Source organism: Dasypus novemcinctus, chromosome 3 (genome assembly GCF_030445035.2).
Source record: "Dasypus novemcinctus isolate mDasNov1 chromosome 3, mDasNov1.1.hap2, whole genome shotgun sequence".
Classification (NCBI taxonomy): domain Eukaryota; kingdom Metazoa; phylum Chordata; class Mammalia; order Cingulata; family Dasypodidae; genus Dasypus; species Dasypus novemcinctus.
Genome location: NC_080675.1, coordinates 114699028 through 114722745, shown reverse-complemented (window position 1 = coordinate 114722745; position 23718 = coordinate 114699028). Strand labels below are relative to the sequence as shown.

General features: G+C 36.0%; 1 protein-coding gene and 1 non-coding gene across 3 annotated transcripts in view; both read left to right on the top strand.

Moving 5' to 3' along the window:
• Positions 1-23718, top strand: part of UBR1 (ubiquitin protein ligase E3 component n-recognin 1) — a 159233-nt gene that overhangs the window by 36259 nt on the left and 99256 nt on the right. For both annotated transcript variants that reach the window (XR_009185086.2, XM_058294018.2), the window contains exons 5-9: positions 5720-5850; positions 7572-7710; positions 15895-15957; positions 16185-16308; positions 17453-17560. Coding sequence is in view for 1 of the 2 variants with exons in the window: in XM_058294018.2 (XP_058150001.1) it covers positions 5720-5850; positions 7572-7710; positions 15895-15957; positions 16185-16308; positions 17453-17560 (565 nt within the window). In the remaining variant the exon portion in view is untranslated. The remainder of the gene's footprint in view (positions 1-5719; positions 5851-7571; positions 7711-15894; positions 15958-16184; positions 16309-17452; positions 17561-23718) is intronic.
• Positions 9055-9158, top strand: LOC111766125 (U6 spliceosomal RNA). Its single transcript, XR_002798258.1, has one exon. It is a non-coding gene; the product is annotated as a U6 spliceosomal RNA (small nuclear RNA).

Here is a 23718-nt window from a genome sequence, read left to right as displayed (position 1 = left end):
TGTCAAGAGCTAACAACAAAAAAAAAAGGAAATACTTTTCCCAGTGTGCAGATTGATGTGTACAAGTGTTCTCTTTCAGGCCTCCCTGATCCTTACTGTATATGTGCATGTGGCCCTAAGAATTCCCCCATTTATACTACATCTTACACTACATCTTACTCCCCTGGGCACTGCACTTTATGTCGTTTGACCAGCAATCCCTTGTTGCCTCAGGCAATACAACTTGACTGCTGTTCCATAATGTTTTTTCTGTAGCAAATTACTATGTGCTGCCTTCTGTATGCAGGGCAAGTTCTTGGATAACGAGTCCCTCAGAGTCCAACCAGACAGATTGGGCCAGACATGCCTGCTCCCAGTATGTGTACAAGGGTTACTCTGCTCCCTCCAGAATCAGGGCCTGGGATCCATACTGGGAGTATAGGCTAGCTCCAAGCCAGTGAAGGATTGGGAATGGGGATGGGCCCGCCAGTATGTCACTACTGCTTTGAAATAGCCTTTTTCTTGATTTGGCGCTCTCCCTGTTAGTGCAGTCCTTTCATTGTTTTTATGGAACTTTGAAAAAGATGTTTCCGCCAGTACTTGCAGGTGGTTCAAAGCTTTTGTGTGTGGACAGAGACCTGAATTGCCTCATTCCACCATTTTGAGGGGCCTTTTTCTTTTTTAGAGATACATACTAAGACATTTTGGAGGAAAAGTTATGTTAGTAGTTTTTATATCTAGGTAAGAATATGTTTATGTTGGTTTTGTTTTCCTATATTTTTTAAGGTTTTAGTAATAAAAAGATGAAAAATAAATTTAAAAATCCCTCAGTTAGTTAATGTCAAGCAGATAACACAAAAACATAGAAATCGTTCCAGAGCATAGCGGGTGAAATAGGGGGAAATTTCAAAATTAGTTATATAAGCCAACATTACATTGCCCTCACATCTGACAAAATACAGCTCCAGAAATTACAGATCAATTTAATTAATGATAATTATGCCAAAATTATAAATGAAATAATGGATAAAATCAAGCATAAAAGAAAAGTACGTTACAGTCATCCTTACATTGCTGGAATAAACCTCTTTTGGAAGTCACGCATGAAACCATTTGGACCTGGCACTTTGGGGATGTAGCTTTGGTAATATTCTCAATTTCTTCCTTGGTTATTGGCCTTTAATCAAAAGATATAAATCATGTTTAGCTATGAAACACTAACATATTCCCATTATAAATGACGGCAAGATTAGGGAATCCATTATTGCTACTATTATTTAACATTGATCTGGAAGTACCAATAGAACATACAAATAGAATGAACTTAGATGCATAAATATTGGAAAGGAAGAGGCAAATGATCATGAATATATACATGGAAAACCCAAGAAAATTAACTGAAAAAAAAATTATACTAAAGTTTACTACAGTTAATAATAGTTAAAGAATTTATATTTTAAAATAATTAGTTTTCCTATTCACCAAATATTTCAGTGCCCTTACAAGCAGTATCTGTTACAAAATGTCATGAAAGAAAAGATCCCCCATCCATTATAACATCAAAAAAGATAAAATACCTAGGGAAACACTAAGAAGAAATCTATCAGCTCTATATTATGAAAACTTTAAAGCTATGATATGATGGGCATGAAAAAATCAAAAGACATGCTTCATTCTTGGATTAAAAGATTCAATTTTACAAAGATAATTTTACCCCCAAAATTAATCTATAAATTCAGTATATTCCCAATCAGAATAACAACAAAATTCTAGTTTGTGTAGTATGACAGAATAATTCAAAAGTTCTACTGGAAAAGTAATTTGTGAGAATTGTCAGGAAAATTTGAAAAGCAGAATTATGAGTATGAATAAGTCTAGCAGAATTAAAATGTATTAAAGAACTATCAGAGTTAATAAAAACAGTGTGGGGAAGCGGACATGGCTTAACTGATAGAGCGCCTGTCTACCATATGGAGGGTCCAGGGTTCGATCCCCAGGGCTTCCTGACCCATGTGGGAAGCTGGCCCATGCGTAGTGCTGCCACGTGCAAGGATTGCCGTGCCATGCATGGTCAACCCTGCGTAAGGGTCCTCCACGCACAAGGTGTTCACCCTGCAAGGAGAGCCGCCCCGTGTGTAAAAAGCATAGCCTGCCCAGGAATGGCGCCGTACACACGGAGAGCTGATGCAGCAAGATGAAGCAACAAAAGAGACGCAGATTTTCGGTGCCGCCTGCTAATTAATGCAAGCGGAGGCAGAAGAACACACAGTGAATGGACACAGAGAGCAGACAGTGTGGGGGGAGGAGAGAGAGATAAATAAAATAAATCTTAAGAGAATAAAATAAAATGAAAACAGTGTGACTCTGCTATAAAAATAGACAGCAGATCAGGGAAATAGAGAATCTAAGTGCAAATTGATAGTAAAGATATTTCAGATTAGTGAGGGAAAGATGTATTATTCAATAAATGGTGTTGGGATAACTGGCTGCCCATTAGGGAAAAAATTAATGCTTAATCAGTTTTATAATGTCAGATAAATTCTAGAAATACTGAAGATTTAAAGTTTTGGGTTTTTTTAAGAAAATTAATGATAAACTTATTAAAAGAAAATATGGGTATTTTAAAAAATGATCTTGAATTAGATTGGTCCTTTCTAAGATTTTTTAAAAATATAGAAGCTGTAAAAAGGAAAAGATTGATATATATTTGACTTCACAAAAATTTACTTCTTTGTAGCAAATAAGAAAGACATAAAATTAGTGACAAATTGGGCAAAATTTTACAATATATGACAGATATAATGGTCTATCATTAAGAAACCCTTGGTATTCTATATATCTGTGCTGTGAGACCACTCACATATGTAGTATATACCCTATTTTACAAAACCCAGAATGGAAGAATTATATTTGGGAAAGTAAAATATGTTCCCTTCCTGTGAATAGAAGTAGTAGACCACAACATTAGTGACTTTTAAGACGGGCAACCTCATTTTGTATCCTAACCCCACTGACTAGCTCTTGGTAAAAATATTCAGCCTTTCTGTGCATTAGTTTATCTTTAAACTGGAGATAATAACATCTACCTCACAGGGCTACCAGGTTTAAATGAGATAATGCATGTGTAATCTTAGAACATGCCTGGCATATTTGTATTGAGGCCCAGTAAATGTTACCTAGCTGTAGCAGTAGTAATAATATTCTTTCAATACTTATTTACCTATTTCTTATACAAACTTCTGTTACTAACAACACTTTACATTTTAGATTTAGCAAAACTCTTTCACATACTTTATATTGTTTTATCATCGTTACTGCTTTATGATGTAGATCTTCAAGCTCAGTTTTACAGATGTAATAATAGCCTAAGTAAGGTTAAGTGCCTTACTCAGATTTTCACATCTAGTCAGTGGCAGAGTTGAACCTGAAATTTCAATCTTTAGTTATTTTTGTTTTGTTTTGTTTTATTTTGAAAACATACATAATACGAAGTTTTCAATTTTAACTATTTTTAAGTATACAACACTTTTTAAAACCTTTAATTTGGAAATAATCTCAAATTTATAAAAAGTTGCAAAAATAAAAATATTGCAAATAATGTGCCTATATCCATGACCCATTCGCCTTTTGTTAGCATTTTACACCATTTCCTTTGTTGTTCAGCACTTTATTTTTAGATTACCTCTTCCCTCTTATTTACTTTTCCTTCATTTATTAATGTAAATGATTATCCTTCATTTAACAAATATTTTTCCGGCACCTATTAACCCGATTTGTTATTACCAGAGTTACATTACCTGAAACATTCTCTCTAGTTTTAACCCATTCAATCCATCCCCTTGTTTTTGTTTTGTTTCTATTTAAACAACTTGCCAGGTTCCCTTTTAATTCTTTTATTAATTAAAAATAATTTATTCTGATTATTTCAATATTCTCCTTTCGTTATTTTCACAGGGTACTAGAATGTTTTGGCATATGGTCAGAGTGCATTGTGGTTTTGAATTTATGTTTTCTTCATTCCATAACTGGCCATTCCAGAAGATTGTGGATGTAAGAGAGGCTAAGAAATTATTGGCCCTGCACACACACAAACATACACACGCATACGCGCACACACACACCACCCAACACACACACAAAGGGGTTCTAGTCTGGGGATTTTCTTGAATCTTGTACTCTCAAAACATTGAATTCAGTATTCAACCAGCCAAACCTTGGACTTTTTTGATTCATAATTAGATTTGGAAGGTACATGGTCATTCAGGCTCACCTAAAGATAAATCTGGATAGTCTGGAACTGATGGATGATATAGAGGTGAGAGAAGTACACCTAATGGCTTGCATACAGTTAATCAATTCATGAAACATAAACAGTCCTGTGTACTTAGTATTTAGTTTTATCTTTGCTTTGGTGACTGTGAAATGCATACTCTGCCAGGTGCATAGTAGTGTGCTCGGCATAATGGGGATTTACCAGGTGTAATCAGACCTGGACTGATACTAATAGCAATCTTGTATTTGGCCGTGTCTCTTAAAGGGAGGCTTCTTTTCATGTATCAGTATTTCACTCCTTTTTATTCATGAATACTATTCCATTGTGTGGACATACCACATTTTGCTTATCCATTTGTTAGCTGATGGACATTATGGTTGTTTCTACCTGTTGGCTATTATGAATAATGCTGCTATGAACATTCGTGTACAAGTGTGTGTGAACATATGCTTTCATCTCTTTTGGGAATATATCTAGGACTTGAATTGCTAGATCATAATGTAATCCTATGTTTAGCCATTTGAGGAACCTACTAAACTGTTTTCAAGAGTGGCTGCACCATTTTACTTTCCTGCCATAAGTGCATGAGGGTTCTGATTTCTCCACATCCTCACCAATACTTGTTATTAATATTATATTATCTATCTTTTTGGTTATATCCATCCTAGAAGGTGTGAAGTGGTATCTCCTGTGGTACTGATTTGCATCTCTCTAATGGCTTATGATATAGAACATTCTACTGCATTTTTAAATTGGTTTATTTGAATAAGTATTTTATTAAGGAAGCAGTGTTCTGTAATGAAAAAAACATTGTTTTGTGTAGGAGTCAAAAGACCTAGGTTTTAATCTTCTGCTACATACTGTTATACCTTGGGTAGGTTCCTTATCTTTTTTTTTTTTTTTTAATTTTTTTATTTTTTATTGACTTTGTAATAATATTACATTAAAAATATATATGTGAGGTCCCATTCAACCCCACCCCCCCACCCCCCCTCTCCCCCCCCCCAACAACACTCGTTCCCATCATCATGACACATCCATTGTTCCTTATCTTTTGAGTGTGATTATTACCTGGTCTACCTTTCTTATTGGGTGTTTATAAAGACAAGTTGAGATAAATTATGAGAAGTTTTTATGATCAATAAGAGATGGCCAATTGTTTTATATTATAATTGTGCTACTCAAACAGGCAGTGAAAAACATCATAAGTTTAGTAGCATCACTACAGAGGTCATCCATTGTTCTTCTCCTTTACTTTTCCCTCATATGTGTACCAAGACCAACTTGACCACAGGGTTTAAGCTAAACTGATGTGAATAGTAACCCTCTTAAGCTCAACTTGAATTCCTTTCTGGAAGATGATATAATGAACTCACTAAAAGAATTATTTTAAATTAATAACATTATATTCCTCATCTATATTTTTATATGCATGTTGGTAGTATATCATTCTATGCTTTCTTACAGAATTCACATTGTTCATTGAATGAAGGGGTAATTGCCCAAGCTAGAAAAATATTCCCTGCAGTGATAAAGTACATTGTAGAAATGACTATATGGGAAGAGGAAAAAGGACTGCCTCCTGAACTTCAGATAAGGTGGGGAACTTTATCTAAAGGGTAGTATTTAATTATGGCTATTTATATTTTAAAATACATGTTGGATAAATATTTTATTGTTACTGTTATGTACTGTTTAATTTCTTTTTTGTCGTTAGGAAAAATTTATAGAGAATTATCTCTTGGCAGTGCTTTCAAATGTCCGTAAATAAGAGATGCCCTGTCATGGCACTATGCAGAAGTTAAGCTGGAAGAAGAGTGTGTCAGATGCTTCTGATTTTTAAGAAAATTCCCCATTTAGGGTGGTATTAATCTAAATTATGTATAAGGACCTAGCAGCTAATTACTCTAGTAGGTAAGAAAATTAAGCATTTGGATCCCAGCTTGCACCAACTTCCAGGGTTTCCCCAGGAAGATTTATGAACAAAAATAAGGATTTTGAATCAGTGAATCTCCCCCAGTCCAAGTCTTTGCCTCGTTCCCTCATAAGGAAAAGTTTGACAATGGAAATGCTTGTGCCTTGGTGTTTAGTATTCTGCAGTAGTGGGGATTAAACATTTTTTAGGTTAAAAATTTTTAACAGCCACAAGTCTTTCAGTGCCATAATTTTTCTCTTAAATTACAAATGCAAAAGGGAATTCTGGAGTTGATTGGCCCTTGTGGGAATTTTTCCATCTGTGTAACATTAAGAATTTCACAGAATTGCAGTACCAATCTAAATGTAGTCAGATATATTTTGTGTTTACTGATGTGTGTTTTGTTTTTGGAAGGGGAAAAATTTTTAATGTATAAAGACACTAAATTTATTGTTTTGGCTCTTGTTGAGTTATAGCTGCTTGGAAAAATAAAGATCATCATCAGTTTATCTATAAAGAAAAAGAATGTAATTTCAAATAAGTGGTAATGTCAGTTAAAGCCTTTAAGAAACTTGCATTGGTAAACATAGTATTAGCAATCTGACTGCCCAAGAGTTACTTGAGCGTGGTTATAATTGTGGGCAGCACTGGGTTTTGGATTCACAGATGTGAGTTCAAAGTTCTAATCCTGCTTGCTATTTGTTAGCATTGTGACTGTGGATGAGTCTTCCATCCCCTTTGAGCTGGTTTCCCAAACTGTGTAAACCTGAGAAAATTTGTCTCCCAGAGTTATGAGGATTGAGCTTATTGTAAAAGTATATTATGAATTCTCCAAAACTGATAATAACACCTGACTTTTATGTAGAGCATAGGAATTGAGTGTTTCTACATATAATTTTATGGGATCCTTACAGCTACTCTAGAATGTTGATATTATATTCTTTTTAAAGATGAAAAAACCATTGTCTTCTCAGCAAGATTAAAAGTTTAAGGGAACCCTCTAAGTCCCCACAGTACTTAAAGTACTATAAAAACCATTTTCTTGTACAGTAAACAGAAGGTTAAACAAAAATACATTCAATAAAAAGGATCTTAGCCTGGGTTTTATTTCCCTTTGTCAAAACAGATTAGCAAGAGTTAATTCAGACTTTTGAAAAATAAGAAAATTTGGTCAGGAAAATGGAAAAGATAATACTTCTATCAAGGTTATTTTAGTTCCGTGATATTGTATCACTTAGAGTTATTTCCTGTATCATTATTGTACTGGTACTGTCATTTTTGTACTGGTACTGGAAGAAACTACATGGTGCTGCTTCAATACAGATATTGTATATTTTAGTCTAGGTATTATATTTCCTTTTATTTGTTGCAGTGTCTGAAAATATATCTTTTTCTTTTAAACAGAGAGAAAAACGAAAGATACTATTGTGTTCTTTTCAATGATGAACACCATTCATATGACCATGTCATATACAGTTTACAAAGAGCTCTTGACTGTGAGCTTGCAGAGGCCCAGTTGCATACTACTGCCATAGACAAAGAGGTTCGTGAGTTCCAATTGAATTATGCTGCATTCTCTTAACATCAACTCCTCATAGTCAGGTGTTAATTGAGCACTTGCGAAGTGCCTTAGTATTGTGTTAGGTACAACCATCCTCTCCATTTATTCCTTATATGCTAGGTAAATTAATTGGAACTTTTATTTATTAATGTTTGTATTATACTTTGAGAACTATTTATAAACTTCATTTTTATTCTACATATTAAGACGACCATTATTTTGAATTGTTCACCTTATATAAACCTTTGTGTTAAAAAGATATAGTACATATTTGGTAAACCATAATAAAGAATGTCAGCTCAACTTTAGTCTATTCCTACTCTTATTTATTGAATGAATAAGTGCATGAATTTCTGATGTTTTAACATGATTTGTTAGAGCCCTTTTTAGAATAATATTAATTCTGTGGCTCAGCTTTTAATTAACATCCATCCAAAGTGAATTGTATTTTTCAGGAGACATAGATGTATAAAGGGGGTATGAACCTATTCCCTGCCCTAAAGAGGTGTGTTATTTTTAGAAGCAGCAGGATGGCATTACTAACTCAATGTTTTCTTTAAGTACTATATTGTAAACAGGTAGTTTAATATAAAATTAGAACAGTGATTGATTCTCTTCCTCCGTGTTCCTTTATGCATGTCTTATGTGTTTGTGGATCACTAATGAAAGAAGTAAGAGAAAGCAAATGATAAGAACAGTTAATAATATTAGCTAACACTTATCAGACACATGTGTCAGACGTGGTGAACTTTACATGGATTTATTGCATTTAATCCTGAGAATATCCCTTTGAGATAGATTCTGTTATTGCCGTTTCACACACCTGTGCACAGTACTTTGAGATCTAAGAGAATCAATATCTTACTACACCTAAAATCATTTAAACTACATCAGAATTCTTGTTTGGAATTGTGCTTATCAAACGTTAACTTACAAATAGATCATGTGGAGAAGAGAATGGAAAAAGGGCACAAAGAATATTTGAGGAAATAATAACTGAAAACTTTGCTACCCTTATAAAAGACATAAATATGGCTATCCAAGAAGGACAACACACCCCAAACAGAATAAACCCAAATAGACCTACCCTGAGGCACCTATATTTAGAATGACAGATATCAGAGATAAAGAGAAGATTTTGAAAGCAGCAAAAGCAAAGCAAAGCATCACATACACGGGAAACTGGATAAGATTAAGTATCAGCCTTACATCAGAAACCTTAGAGGAGAAAAGAAAGTGATATGATGTATTTAAGGTATTGAAAGAGAAAAACTGCCAGCCAAGAATTCTGTATCCTGTAAAGCTGTCCTTCAGAAAAGGGCAGCAATCTCTTCAGTAGCATATATACAAAAATTGGAGTGATACAGAGAAGATTAGCATGGCTACTAAGCAAGGATGACATGCAAATTCATGAAGTGTTCCATGTTTTTTCTTTAAAAATCTTACAAGTATTTTAATTGGAATTCTATCCATTGTATAGATCAATTTGAGGATAATTGATCCTTTGACAATATTGTTTTCTTCTCTATGAACATGGTATAGAGCTCTATTTCAGGTCTTCTTTATCAGTGATTTGTTATTTTCAGCATACATATTTTGTACATATATAGGCTTATACCTCAGTATTTCACATTTTGGTGGTGTTATTGATATTGTCAATGATATAGATTTTAAATATCATATTCCTACTATCCATTTCTAATGTCTTCTTTAGGATTTAGGATTTAGGATTAAATAACATAAATGTGCCTGGGCAGGATTTTTAAAATTAATGCTTCCATAATTTGTTAAGCTGCCTTTTGTCTGTGATTTTATTTTTTCAAGTTGAAATGAAGTTTACTAAGGAAAAAAAAAAATGAAAGGAAGTTCAGAGTCTTCACAGAAAAGGAAAACTGTTAGAATATGTTACCAAAAGACCAGAATTACAAGAAATTCTAAAGGGAATACTACAGCCAGAAAGGAAAAAAACAAGGGGGAAGGACTTGGAAAAGAGTGTAGAAATGAAGATTATTAGAAAGCATAAATGGGTTAAAAAATAGACAATAGTATGATATTACAACAGAAAGCCAAAGGTCAAAATGAAGTAAGTAATGCCTTTACAGTTATAACATTGAATTTTTTTTTTAAGATTTATTTATTTCTCTCTCCTTCTCCCCCCTCCCCTACTCCCCCCCCCCCCCCCCCGCCCCATTGTCTCCTCTCTGTGTCCATTCACTGTGTGTTCTTCTGCGTCTACTTGCATTATCTGGTGGAACGGGAAAATTGCATCTCTTTTTTGTTGCGTCATCTTGCTGTGTCAGCTCTCGGTGTGTGTGGTGCCACTCCTGGGCTTGCTGCACTTTTTTCACGCAGGGCAGCTTTCCTTGTGGGTTGCACTCCTTGCATATGGGGCACCCCTATGTGGGGTACCCCTGCGTTGCACGGCACTCCTTGCGTGCGGCAGCATTGTGCATGGACCAGCTTATCACATGGGTCAGGAGGCCCTGGGGATTGAACCCTGGACCCTCCATATAGTAGACGGATGCTCTATCCGTTGAGCCATGTCCGCTTCCCAACATTGAATGTTAATGGCTTCAACTCCCCAATCAAAAGACATAGACTAATAGAATAGATTAAAGAATTTGCGCCATCTATATGTTGTCTATAAGAGACTCACCTCAGACATAAGTACACACCAGGATGAAAGAGAAAGGATGGAAAAAGATATTCCATACAAATAATAAGCAAAAAAAGAGCTAGAATAGCGATACTAATGTCGGACAAAATAGATTTTAAATGCAAAAGTGTTATAAGGGATGAAGGAAGGTCAGTATATATTAATAAAAGGGGCAATTCAACAAAAGAAATTACTGTTCTTTTATATATCTTTTATATATCTTTTATATATCTTTATATATCTTGAGTGCCCCAAGATATATAAGTGATACACTTGCAAACTTGAAGGGAGAAATAGGTGTCTCTACAATAATAGTTGGAGACTTCAATACAAGTACACCACTCTCAGTTTTGGATAGAACATCTGGACAGAGAATAAATAAAGAAACAGCTTGAATAATGTGATAAACGAACTGGACCTAATAGACATCTATAGAGCATTGCACCCCAAAACAACAGGATATACATTCTTTTCAAGTGCGCATGGATCCTTCTTCAAGATAGACCATATGTTATGTCACGAAACAAGCCTCAATAAACTTAAAAAGATTGAAATTATACAGAACGCTTTCTCTGATCATATCAGAATGAAGTGCTGAGAGGGAAATTTATAGCCCTCATTGCTTGCATTAAAAAAGAAGAAAGTGCTAAAATTGGAGATCTAACTGTACACCTGAGGGAACTACAAAAAGAACAGCAAACTAATTCCAAACAAATCAAAGGAAAGAAATAGGAAAGAGCAGAGCAGAAATAAATGAAATCGAGAACCAAAAAAAAAATAGAGTAGCAACAAAACCACAAGTTGATTCTTTGAGAACATCAACAAAATTGACAAACCTTAGCTAGACAAAGAAAAAAAGAGAGAAGATACAAATAAATAAAATCAGAAATGAGAGGGGGGACATTACCACTGACCCCTTAGAAATAAGAGAGTTCATAAGAGGGTACTGTAGACAACTGTATGCCAAAAAACTAGAAGCTGTAGATGAGATGGACAAATTCCTAGAAACACACAAACCACCTGTATTGACTGTATAAGAAATAGAAGACTACAACAAACCAATCACAAGTGAGATTCAAACAGTTAACAAAAACCTCCCACAGACAAAAAGCCTGGAACCAGATGGCTTCACAGGTGAATTCTACCAATCATTCAAAGATGAACTAATACCCATCTTGCTCAAGCTCTTCCAAAAAGTTGAACAGGAAAAAATGCTACCAAACTCCTCTGTGAAGCCAGTGTCACCCTAATACCACAACCAGATAAAATACTATAAAAAAAGACCAATATCTCTAATGAATATAGATGCAAAACTCCTTAACAAAATATTTGTAAACACATTAAAAGAATTATACACCAGAAAGCAGATGTGGCTCAACCGATTGGGTTCCCATCTACCATATGGGAGGCCCTGGGTTCGCTTCCCAGGGCCTCCTTGTGAAGGCAGGCTGGCTCACGCCTACGGAGAGCTGACATCCTGCGCCTGTGGAGAGCTGATGCAGCAAGATGGCGCAACAAAGAGAGACAAGCAGACACAGAAGAACGTGCAGCAAATGGACACAGAGAGCAGACAACAAGCAAGCAGCAAGCCTTGAGGATATTATGTTGAATGAAATAAGCCAAAGACTATTGCCACATGTTGGTGCAAGATGGCAGGAGACATCTGTGAGGGTTCAGCCTTCCTCTTCCTTCTTAAGGCTCTGTGGGTCTAGCTTCTTAACGATTTCAGCTGTAGGCTGGCATAAAACCCTTCTGTCTTTCTTGGTCTGGTATCTTTCCAGGCTTAGCTGCTCTGGTCCCTTCACAAAGTCAGCTGCAAACTATCAGGTGAATGGCTCAACTCTTCCTGGGACTCCAGCGTCAAAACCAAGTTCTCTCCTTTGCTTTATCTTTTTCTGTGTATCTACTTCCTTGTAAAAGTCTGTTTTATCAGCCCACCAAAGGAGGATGGGCGGCCTGGACTCAAACTGAGTTACCCTAATGATGTGGTCAAATGAAAGCCCTTATCTTAACATAATTTAATCAAAGGCATCTTAGCTGAATCTTATACAGTATCACGCCCGGAAGAACAGACCCGTTTATAAATATAAATCAATATATTTTTTTAGAATTCATAAATAATATAAAACTGCCACAGCTGCCTTTTTCTGTTTTATTTTTTTGAATTTAAAATAAAGTTTAATTTTAAAAAATTATATTGAAAGGTAAGTGGTCCCAAATAGCCAAAATTTCCTTGATAAAGAATGAAGTTGGAGGACTTACTTCCCAATTTTTAAACTTATTACAAAGCTATTGTAAGCAAAATATCATGGTACTGCACAGAGACAGAGATATGAACCAAAGGAATTAAATTGAGAGTTCAGAAATAATCCTTGATTTCTATTACCAATTGATTCTTTTAAATATATATTTTTTCCTTCCCGCATTATTAAGACCATGTGTTAGTATTGTATTACCAATTGATTTTTTTTTTTTTTTTGAGGTACCAGGGATTGAACCTGGGACTTGTACATGGGAAGCAGGCACTCAACCACTGAGCTACACTCACTCCCCTCCAAATTCTTTTTTTTAGGGCTGTACCAAGGATCAAACCTGGGTCCTCATGCATGGGAGGCAGGTGCTCAACTACTGCGCTACATCTGCTCCTCCCTCCACTTGATTTTTGACAGAGATTTGAAGTCTACTCAATGGGTACTCGTCAATAAATTGTGCTAGGAAAATTGGATATCCATAAATAAAAGAATGAAGGTGCATTCTCACCTTACAGCATAAGTAAGGGTGTATGAGTCTACATTTCTAACAACCTCCCAGGTGATTTTGATATTTTTGGTCCTAGGACCACGTTTTGGATAGCATGGATTTTCTTCAACATGTTTCTTCTACATAAATAATTCTCTTTTCTGACGAGATTGTCATTCACTGATATATTCAGCATTTAAACACAAACTGTATTTTCTCCTAAGAAAATTTGGTTTAAGAGAATTTGGTTCTTTGTATGATTACTTATTGGTCAACTCTTACTCTTAGGAAAAATATTTTCTTATGTTCAGTCAAAATCTGTCTCCATGTATTTTCTCTTTCAAACTAATTTCCTTTTTTTAGAACAACCTAGATAAGGTCTTACCTTGTTTTCAGATTGTAGCCCATCAAGTATTTTAAGAAATCTATAATTTATTATATTTAGTTTCTTCTATTTTCTTCAGCTGTTTGTCTTATGATAGTAAGCTCATACTGGTCACGTTCTTTCTCCTCCTTGGACAAATACCAGCTAGTCAACAACCATCTTAAAATGTTATATACTCTTGGGAAACGGACATGGCTCAACTGATAGAGTGTCTGCCTACCATATGGAGGGTCCAGGGTTCAATCCCCAGGGCCTCCTGACCCGTGTGGTGAGTTGGCCCACGCACAGTGCTGCCATGCACAAGGAGTGCCATGCCACGCAGGGGTGTCCCCCACGTAGGAGTGCTCCCTGCAAGGAGTGGCATTGCACAGATGGAGAAGTGATGCAGCAAGATGATGCAACAAAAAAGAGACAGATTACTGGTGCCTCCGACAAGAATACAAGAATACAAGAATACAAGCAGACACAGAAGAACACACAGCGAATGGACACAGAGAGCAGACAATGGGGGGGAAGGGGAGCAAAATAAATAAAATAAATCTTTAAAAAAAAAGTTATACTCTAAATCGGACCAGTTCTCTAAACATTTATAGAGATAGTTTGAGGGAACACAAAGATGATATCTGCATTCAGAGGACTATTCTCTGCTATTATGAAAGAAACAGGCATTCTAGAAATTTTAAAAGATGTAATGGTGCTCTTCTCTAGTTCACATTTTGCAATATTATCTAAAAGGTAACATTGAAATTTTTAAGAGAAAATCTTGATTGATAACAACATGTTATTCCTATAACATTACTATGATCTACCATAATCCTAACTCTGAGAAATTGCATATCAGTATGGCAGCCAGCTCCCCAGGAGAAGAAGAGCTGGCTTGGGAAAGCTTGGATCTGTGTTTCTTTTGGTTTGTAAATGGAATAGGAAAGGTCTAGGTCTCCCAGTGTCTCTATCCTATCTCTGCCTTTATCCCTTTCCCTGCTTTCTTTCCTGCTCTCCTCTGTAGTCAAAATGGAGAAGGCTATGGCTACAGCTAATCTATCTACTTGTAGGTTAGTTTGTTTTATGGTCCTAAAACTCCATAAGGTGATGGCAATGATAAGAAAAGTTTGGTCACTTGTACATGTTCATTCAAAGGGGGAAAATAGGACCTGAGATAACACTGTATGGCCCATTAAGTAAAAAATGTACTTCTCAGCTAGATTAGAATGTGTTGAAGTTAGTCTGTTTCACAAACCCACAAAAATACATGCATGTAGTTCTGTATTCTCTGCTGTAGTATGAGGACAAAAAAGAAACTTACTAAAATGACATGGGGAGAAATATTTTTAAAGTAGACATGGCAGCACAGGGCTGGTGTATCAGAATTGGGAGTATGGGAGAGGACTGGAAAGAAATGCCCATGTTATCTTCAAAAAGCTGCCTCCTGTCAATTGGTCTACTCCCCCTCTTACCATTTATATTGAGAATCCACTGCTGTAGGTTAATTGTCCATTTCTTATACACCTGTAACCTTATTAAGACTTGGGGTATATGGCTATTTCTGTCTTTCTTTTCTTAAAATCTTTTCAGGCTCTGCTTTTTTGTGTGTATTTTCTCTGAAATGGCAATCTTACTGTTGTAATTAATAATCTAATTATATTTAGATTGTTCTTATACATCCCTGCAAAGAGGGACTATGACATGATGATTAGAAGTGCATCCTAGCTCTCAAACCCTGTCAAACCCTAGATCAACCACTTACTTGTGATTTGGGGGACAACTTATTTAACCTCTTTGTTTTTTAGTTCTCTCATCTATAAAATGGGTATAATAAAAGTACCTTCTTCATATGGTTAGTGTAAAGATTAAATGAGGAAAATAGTGATTCCTTACATTTTTTCACATCATGATGCATGTGGAAAATAATATTTTTACAATTTAGTAAAAAGAATGATCTGCCAGAGAATCCTACATAGACCATGCCTGGCTGCCTAGCTTCAGGGTGGAATCAGTATCACAGCCACATCTCTAACCCCGTCATAAGCCAAACGTATGTTATGGAACAGAAGTTCAGGAACTCTTGAGCTCATTCATGAAAAGTACCTAACACGTTATAGGAGTTTGGTAAACCTAATTTTTTATTATATTCTGATTTAAACAGAACACACTAGGAACTGCCATTCTTGTCAGGCAAGGAATCTAGCATCCTCAACTATAGACAGTTTCTCCTGCAGGTATCAAAAGTTCTGATGCTTCATAAAGGTGTTAAACATTTATGTCTACCTTCCAGATATCATTCTACCTTAACCACTTTTAGTCACAAGCTCAGTTGGTCTGTGGACGATATATACCTAATTTAATATTGGCATTCTACTATCTAATTCTCACTTTTGTCTGTAATTAGGGCCGTCGAGCTGTTAAAGCAGGTCCTTATGCTGCTTGCCAGGAAGCAAAGGAAGATATAAAGGTAACTTTTTGAATTAAAGACAAAAAGAGCATATTAATAGGAATGCATATTAACCCAAGTGGAAAGAGGAAAGTTGAAATTGTTGAAATGGTGTTTGATATCCTAAGTAAAGATAGAACTGAGGCATTTATACCCAGAGATTGAGAACTGTAAGGGTAAGAATAGATCACTTCATTAAAAGCAAAGTTAGGTTCAACTTTTTTTTTTATATTCCTTTCATTTTGTAGAGTCATTCAGAAAATGTCTCTCAACATCCACTTCATGTAGAAGTATTACACTCTGAAGTTATGGCTCATCAAAAATTTGCTCTGCGTCTTGGCTCCTGGATGAACAAAATTATGAGTTACTCAAGTAAGGATATAGCCGATTTTTCTTATTTTCTGTTTGCTTTATACAGTGTGTTTTTTTAATAGCCACTAATTTTTAAATGTCATTGAGTGTAAAATAAAATATCTGGATTTTTTTTTTTTAAGATTTATTTTATTTATTTATTTCTCTCCCTTCCTGCCCCCCCACCCCAGTTGTCTGTTCTCTGTGTCCATTTGCTGCGTGCTCTTTATCTGCTTCTGTTGTCAGCGGCACAGGAATCTGTGTTTCTTTTTGTTGAATCAGGTCTCCGTGTGGGCAGCGCCATTCTTAGGCAGGCTGCACTTTCTTTCACTCTGGGCGGCTCTCCTTACAGGGCGCACTCCTTGCGCGTGGGGCTCCCCTACACGGGGGAGACCCCTGAGTGGCAGGGTACTCCCTGCGCGCATCAGCACTGTGCATGGGCCAGCTCCACATGGGTCAAGGAGGCCCAGGGTTTGAGCTGCGGACCTCCCATGTGGTAGATGGACGCCCTAACCACTGGGCCAAGTCCGCCGCCTAGATTTTTAAAATTGTTATTGTTCATTCATTTTCTTTTTAAGATTTATTTATTTATTTATTTAATTCCCCCCCCCCCCCCCCCCCCGTTGTCTGCTCTCTGTGTCCATCTGCTGCGTCGTTTCTTTGTCCGCTTCTGTTGTCGTCAGCGGCACGGGAAGTGTGGGCGGCGCCATTCCTGGGCAGGCTGCACTTTCTTTCGCGCTGGGCAGCTCTCCTTACGGGCGCACTCCTTGCGCGTGGGGCTCCCCTATGCGGGGGACACCCCTGCATGGCAGGGCACTCCTTGCGCACATCAGCACTGTGCATGGGCCAGCTCCACACCAGTCAAGGAGGCCCAGGATTTGAACCGCGGACCTCCCATGTGGTAGACGGACGCCCTAACCACTGGGCCAAGTCCGTTTCCCTGTTCATTCATTTTCATTCATTTTCAGAATTGTATTTCAAATGCTGTAAGTATCCTTTATTGGTTCTTAACCATGTAAAATATAGAATGAATCTCTGATGTTGACAGAATTATTCCTGGTATCAAATGTGGAAGTGTTAGTGTTAACCTTTTCATGTTATTAGAAACGTACTTTGTGGAGAAATATTGTATGGATCAAAATTAAGTGACTTCTCTTGTTTGTAGGTGACTTTAGACAGATCTTTTGCCAAGCATGCCTTACAGAAGAACCTGGTTCTGAAAATCCCTGTCTCATAAGCAGGTTAATGCTTTGGGATGCAAAACTTTATAAAGGTGGGTAGATCTTTGCTTATGACTTTAAAGTGGAGCTGTTATCTCTTTTGCATCCCATTCATTAAATCAGTGATCTCAATAAGTTGTTATACTTTAAAGTAGGGCTAGTCAATCATTATGTATTCCTCAGGGATATATTCCAGGGGTATTGCTTTTTTTTTAATTTGATTTTGAAATACTTTCAAATTTATATGACCATTACAAAAATAATACAAACTACATACAGAGAATTCCAATATACCCTTGCTTCTCCCTGATACCAATATCCATCAATTTTAATGTTTTGCCACATTTGGCCCTCTGAATGCCTTCCTTCCCCTCTCCGTCCCTCCCTCCGTCCCTTTCTATCTGTTTGTCCATCCATTTTATGAGCACTTGAGTGTAGGTTGTATACATAATGCTCTTTGAACACTTAATACTACCATGTATATTTCCTAAGAACGAGGATATTCAATTATGTAACCATCTTAAGTACAGTTAACAGTTAAAGAAACTTAACATTGATAATAAAGTTTGTAGTCTATATCCCAGTTTTTTCCTATGTCTCAATAATGTCTTATTGAGCTTTTTCTTCTCCTTTGCTAGATCCCATCCAGGATCATGTATTGCATTTAATTGTTATTGTCTTGTTAGTTGCTCTTTATTTACCTTTCTTTATTTTTCATTGTAGGAATATGTATACAACAGAAACAATCCCATTCAGCTATTCCCAAACATACCGTTCATTGGGATATATAATGTCTTGTATCTGTCTCTGCAGTGTCATTCAGGACAATTCCAAGTCCTGAAAATGCCCCCATATTATACCTCTTTTTCCCTCTTCTTGCCTTCAGCAACTCCTTATCAGTGATAAAATTTCTTCCATTGCTAAAGTCACAATAAGTCTATAGTAGAACACCAGTAACTCCACTTTAGTCCATATTTTATTTCCCAATCCTGAGGATTCTGTGATGGTGATGCCAACTCCATCCTCCAATTGAGAGGGGGCTTTGATCACATTTAATTATGGCCAGGACTTAACAACAGTTTTCATTGAGGAAGTGGAAAAATAAAAGGGGAAAGAGAAAAGGAAGAAGAAAAAAAAGGAGGGAGAGGGGAAAGTGTTTTATATAATTTCCGACTTTTAAAATGTATTGAGATCTGTCTTCTGACCCATCGCATCGTTTATTCTGGAGAGGGATCCGTGAGCACTTGAAAAAAATGTATATCCTGCTGTTTGGGTGTATAAAGCTCTATAAATGTCTATTAGACTTAGTTCATTTATCATATTATTCAAGCTCTCTGTTTCCGACACTGAGTGAGGTGCGTTGAAGTCTCCATCTGTTATTGTAGAGACATTATTTCTCTTTTCAGTTTTGCCAGTGTGTGCCTCATGTATTTTGGGGCACCCAGGTTAGATGCATAAATATTTATTATTTATATTTATAACTATTTATTATAGTTATTTATTCTTGGTGAATTGCCACCTTTATTATATATAATGCCCTTTTTCATCTCTTATAACAGTTTTTCATTTAAAATCTGTTTTGTCCAATAGTAGTATCACTACTCCAGCTCTTTTTTGGTTACTATTTGCATGGAATATCTTTTTCCAACTTTTACTTTCAGCCTTAATGTGTCCTTGCATTTAAGGTCTCTTGTAGACAGCATATAGATGGCTCATTTTTTTTACTCCATTGTGCCCACCTATGTCCTTTGATAGGGGAGTTCAGTCCATTAACATTCAGTGTTATTACTGTAAAGCCATTATTTCATCCATTTTATCCTTTGGCTTTCTACTGTCATATCTTACTATTGTCTGCCTTTTTATCTTTTTAGTTACCCTTTCTAATAATCTTAATTTCTACACTCTTCTCTAAGTCTCTCTCTTTTTTTTCAGTAAATTTATTAATTTTTATTTTTTATCTTTTATTTATTTCTCTCCCCTTCCCCTGCCCCCCTCAGTTGTCTACTCTCTATGTCCATTCACTGTGTTTTCTTCTTGTATTCTTGTGTTCTCTTGTATTCTTGTCGGTGACACCAGGAATCTGTGTCTCTTTTTGTTGCATCACCTTGCTCTGTCAGCTCTCAGTTGGGTGGCGCCATTCCTCGGTAGGCTGTACTTTTTTCGCATGGGGTGGCTCTCCTTACGGGGCACACTCCTTGTGCGTGGGGCTCCCCTATGTGGGGGACACCCCTGCATGGCAGGGCACTCCTTGCATGCATCAGCACTCTGTATGGGCCAGCTCACCACACGAGTCAGGAGGCCCAGGGTTTGAATCCTGAACCTCCCATGTGGTAGGCGGACATTCTATAAGTTGAGCCACATCCGCTTCCCTCTCTAAGTCTCTTGTACTTGTTGTTTCTTTTCCAGCTGCAGCACTACTTTTAATATCTCTCATCAGTTTGGTCTTTTGGTAACAAACTCTTTGAGTTTTTGTTTGTCTATGAAGTTTCAACTCACACTCATTTTTGAAGGACAGTTTTGCCCAATACAGAATTCTTGGCTAGCAGTTTTTCTTTTTCAGGACTTTAAATATATCATACCACTGCCTTCTCACCTCCATGGTTTCTGATGAGAGGTCGGCACTTTACTGAGTTTCCTTTTTATGTGATGCATTGCTTTTCTTTTGCTGCTTTCAGAATCCTCTCTTTATCTCTGGAATTTGACATTCTGTTATAGTAGGTGTCTCAGAGTAGTTCTATTTGCATTTATTCTGTTGGGGGTGCATTGTCCTTCTTGGATATTGATATTTATGTCTATCATAAGGGTTGGGAAATTTTCAGTCATTATTTCCTCAAATATTCTTTCTACCCCTTATCCGTTCTTTTCTCCTGGGACGCCTAAAATGCATATATTTGTGAGTTTTATGTTAGTTGAATTTTGTGTCCTTGTTCAATTTTCTCCATTCTTTTCTCTTTCGGTTCTCCTGTCTTATCAAGTTCTGATGCTTTGTCTTCTCAGTTCACTAATTCTGTCCTCAGCCAATTAAAATCTGCTTTTATATGCCTTTACTGTATTTTTTTTTCATTTTTTATTTTAAAAACAATTTATTAAAATGTATCATTCGTACATGAACATACATAAACAATAAGTGAAGAGTAAAAGTTGTAAACTTACAAAACAAACATGTATAACATCATACAGGGTTCCCATACATCACCCTACCACAAATACTTTGCAGTGTTGTGAAACATACTTGTAACAAATTATGGAAGAGCATCATCCAGGTATATAGTTAGTACAAATTATATACTCTGTACTAATTATATATTACTAACTATAGTCCATATCTTACATTTGGTGTATTTTACCCCAAGCCATCCTATTACGTTTTTTGTTCATAAACCATATAAATTTTTTAGAGTGTGCAACCAGTGGCGTTTGGTATAATCACCAAGTTGCACATTCATCGCTTCAATCAATATTAGAGCATCTTCATACTCCATAAAAATAAAAACAACAAAAAGAAAATCACGATCACATCTTTTGATGTGCTTTCAGCATTTCTATACATTTCCAAACATTCTCAAACAACTTTTTACCAATTCTGTACAGATTTCACCTTAGCTTTCCATTCTTTAATTCTCTAACCATATTCTATTCTCTGGTGTCTTATATTCTAGCTTTTAACTCCACTAGTTTGCTCATTATATTTAGTACATAATAGCGAAATCATACAATATTTTATCTTTTTGTGCCTTGCTTGCTTCACTCAACATAATGTTCTTTAGGTTCATTCATGTTGTCAGGTGCTTCACAACTTCATTTCTTCTTGCAGCTGTATAATATTGCATCATGTATATATACCATAGTTTATCCATTCATCAGTTGATGGACATCTGGGTTGTTTGAATATTTTGGCATTTGTGAATAATGTCATTATGAACATCACTGTGCAGATGTCTGTTTGTGTCACTGTTCTCAGTTCTTCTGGGTATATACCCAGAAGTGGTATTGCTGGGTTACATAGTAGATCTGTATCTAACTTCCTTAGGAACCACCAAACAAACTTCCACAGTGGTTGTACAATTCTTCATTCCCACCAACAGTGGATAAGTTCTTATCTCTCCACATCCTCTCCAACAATTAGGGGTTTCTGTTTTGTTAATAGTGGTTCATTCTGGTAGGTCTGAAATAATATCTCATTGTAGCTTTGATTTGCATTTCCCTAACAGCCAGTGATGTTGAATATTTTTTCATGTGTTTTTTTAGCCATTTGTATTTCTTTAGAAAAATGTCTATTCAGGTCTTTTGCCTATTTAAAATCTGGTCATTTGTCTTTTTATTGTTGAGTTGTTGAATCTCTTTATGTATCTTAGATATTAGATCCTTGTCAGATACGTGATGTCCAATTATTTTCTCCCATTGAGTAGGCTGCCTTTTTCCTCTCTTCACAAAATCCTTTGAGGTGCAGAAGTGTTTAATTTTGAGGAATTTAAATTTGAGGATTAATCTATTTTTTCTTTTGATGCTTGTCCTTTGAGTGTAAGGTTTAAGAGACACCCACCTACTACAAGGTCTGGAGATGTTTCCCTTTGTTATGTTTTAGGAGTTTTATGGTCCTGGCTTTTATGTTTAGGTGTTGATACATTTTGAGTTGATTTTTATATAGGGAATGAGCTAAGTAAGGGTCCTCTTTCATTATTTTTGTCAGGATGTCTAGTCCTCCCAGGACTGTTTGTTGAGGAAACTATTCAGTCCCAGAAAAGTGGACTTGGCTTATTAAAAATCAGTTGACCATAGAGATGAGTCTATTTCTGAACTCTGTTTTATTGCATTGATCAATGTGTCTATTTTTATGCCAGTACCATGCTGTTTTGACCACTGTAGCTACTGAGTTCTCTGACTTCCCTCTTCTTTTTTAAGGTGTTTTGGCTATTTAGAACCCCTTTCCCCTCCAAATAAATTTTGTAATTGAATTTTCTATTTCTGTAAAGCAGGCTGTTGGAATTTTCATTTGTATTGCATTAAATCTATAAATCAGTTTGGGTAGAAGTGACATCTTCATGATGTTTAGTCTTCCAATCCATAAACAAGGAATGTTCTTTCATTTGTTTAGGTCTTCTTTTAGCAGTGTCTTGTAGTTTTCTGAATACTGATCCTTTACATTCCTGGTTAAATTAATTCCTAGATATTTGAGTCTTTTAGTTACCATTATAAATGGAATTTTTTTCTTGATTTCCTTCTAAGCTTGCCATTACTCATGTATAGAAATGCTATTGAATTCAAATTCATAAATTAAGTTTGCTTGTGTGAAAACAACAGAAATAAAACATACATGGTCTGGAAAAAAAAAAAAAAGAAATGCTGTTGATTTTTGCACGTCTTCCCACTTGGGTAAACTCATTTATTAGCTCTTAGCTTTGTTGATATTTCAGGATTTCCTAAATATAGAATCATGTCATCTGCAAACAATGAGTTTTGCTTTCTGTTTTCCAATTTGGATGCCTTTTATTTTTTTTCCTTTGCCTAATTGCTCTAGCTAGAACATCTAGCTAAATGTTGAATTCAGTAGTAGTGACAGTGAGCATCCTTGCCTTGTTCCTATTCTTAGAGGGAAAGCTTTCAACTTCTCCCCCTTGAGTACGATGTTGGCTGTGGGGTTTTCTTATATGTCTTTTATTATGTTGAGGAACTTGTCTTCTATACTTCTCTTTTGAAGTGTTTTTTATCAAGAAAGGATGCTGAATTTTGTAAAATGCCTTTTCTGCCTCAATCGAGATGATCATGTGTTTTTTTCCCTTCAATTTGTTAGTGTGGTATATTACATTAACTGATTTTTCTTACGTTGTACTAGGAATAAAACGTATTTGATTGTGATACACAACTGTTTTTATATGCTGTTAAATTTGACTTGCAAGTATTTTGTTGAGAATTTTTGCATTTGTATTTATTGGAGACATTGGTCTGTAATTTTCTTTTCTTATAGTATCTGTATCTGGCTTTGGTATTAGGTTGGCTTCATAGTATGTGTTAGATAATTTTCCCTCCTCATTTTTTGGAAGAGTTTAAACAGAGTTGGTATTAATTCTTCTCAAAATGTTTGGACAAATTCATCTGTGAAGTCATCTGGTCTTAGATTTTTCTTTGTTGGAGGATTTTTGATGTCTGATTCAATCTCTTTGGTTGTGATTAGTTTGTTGCATTCTTGTATTTCCTGTAGAGTCATTGTAGG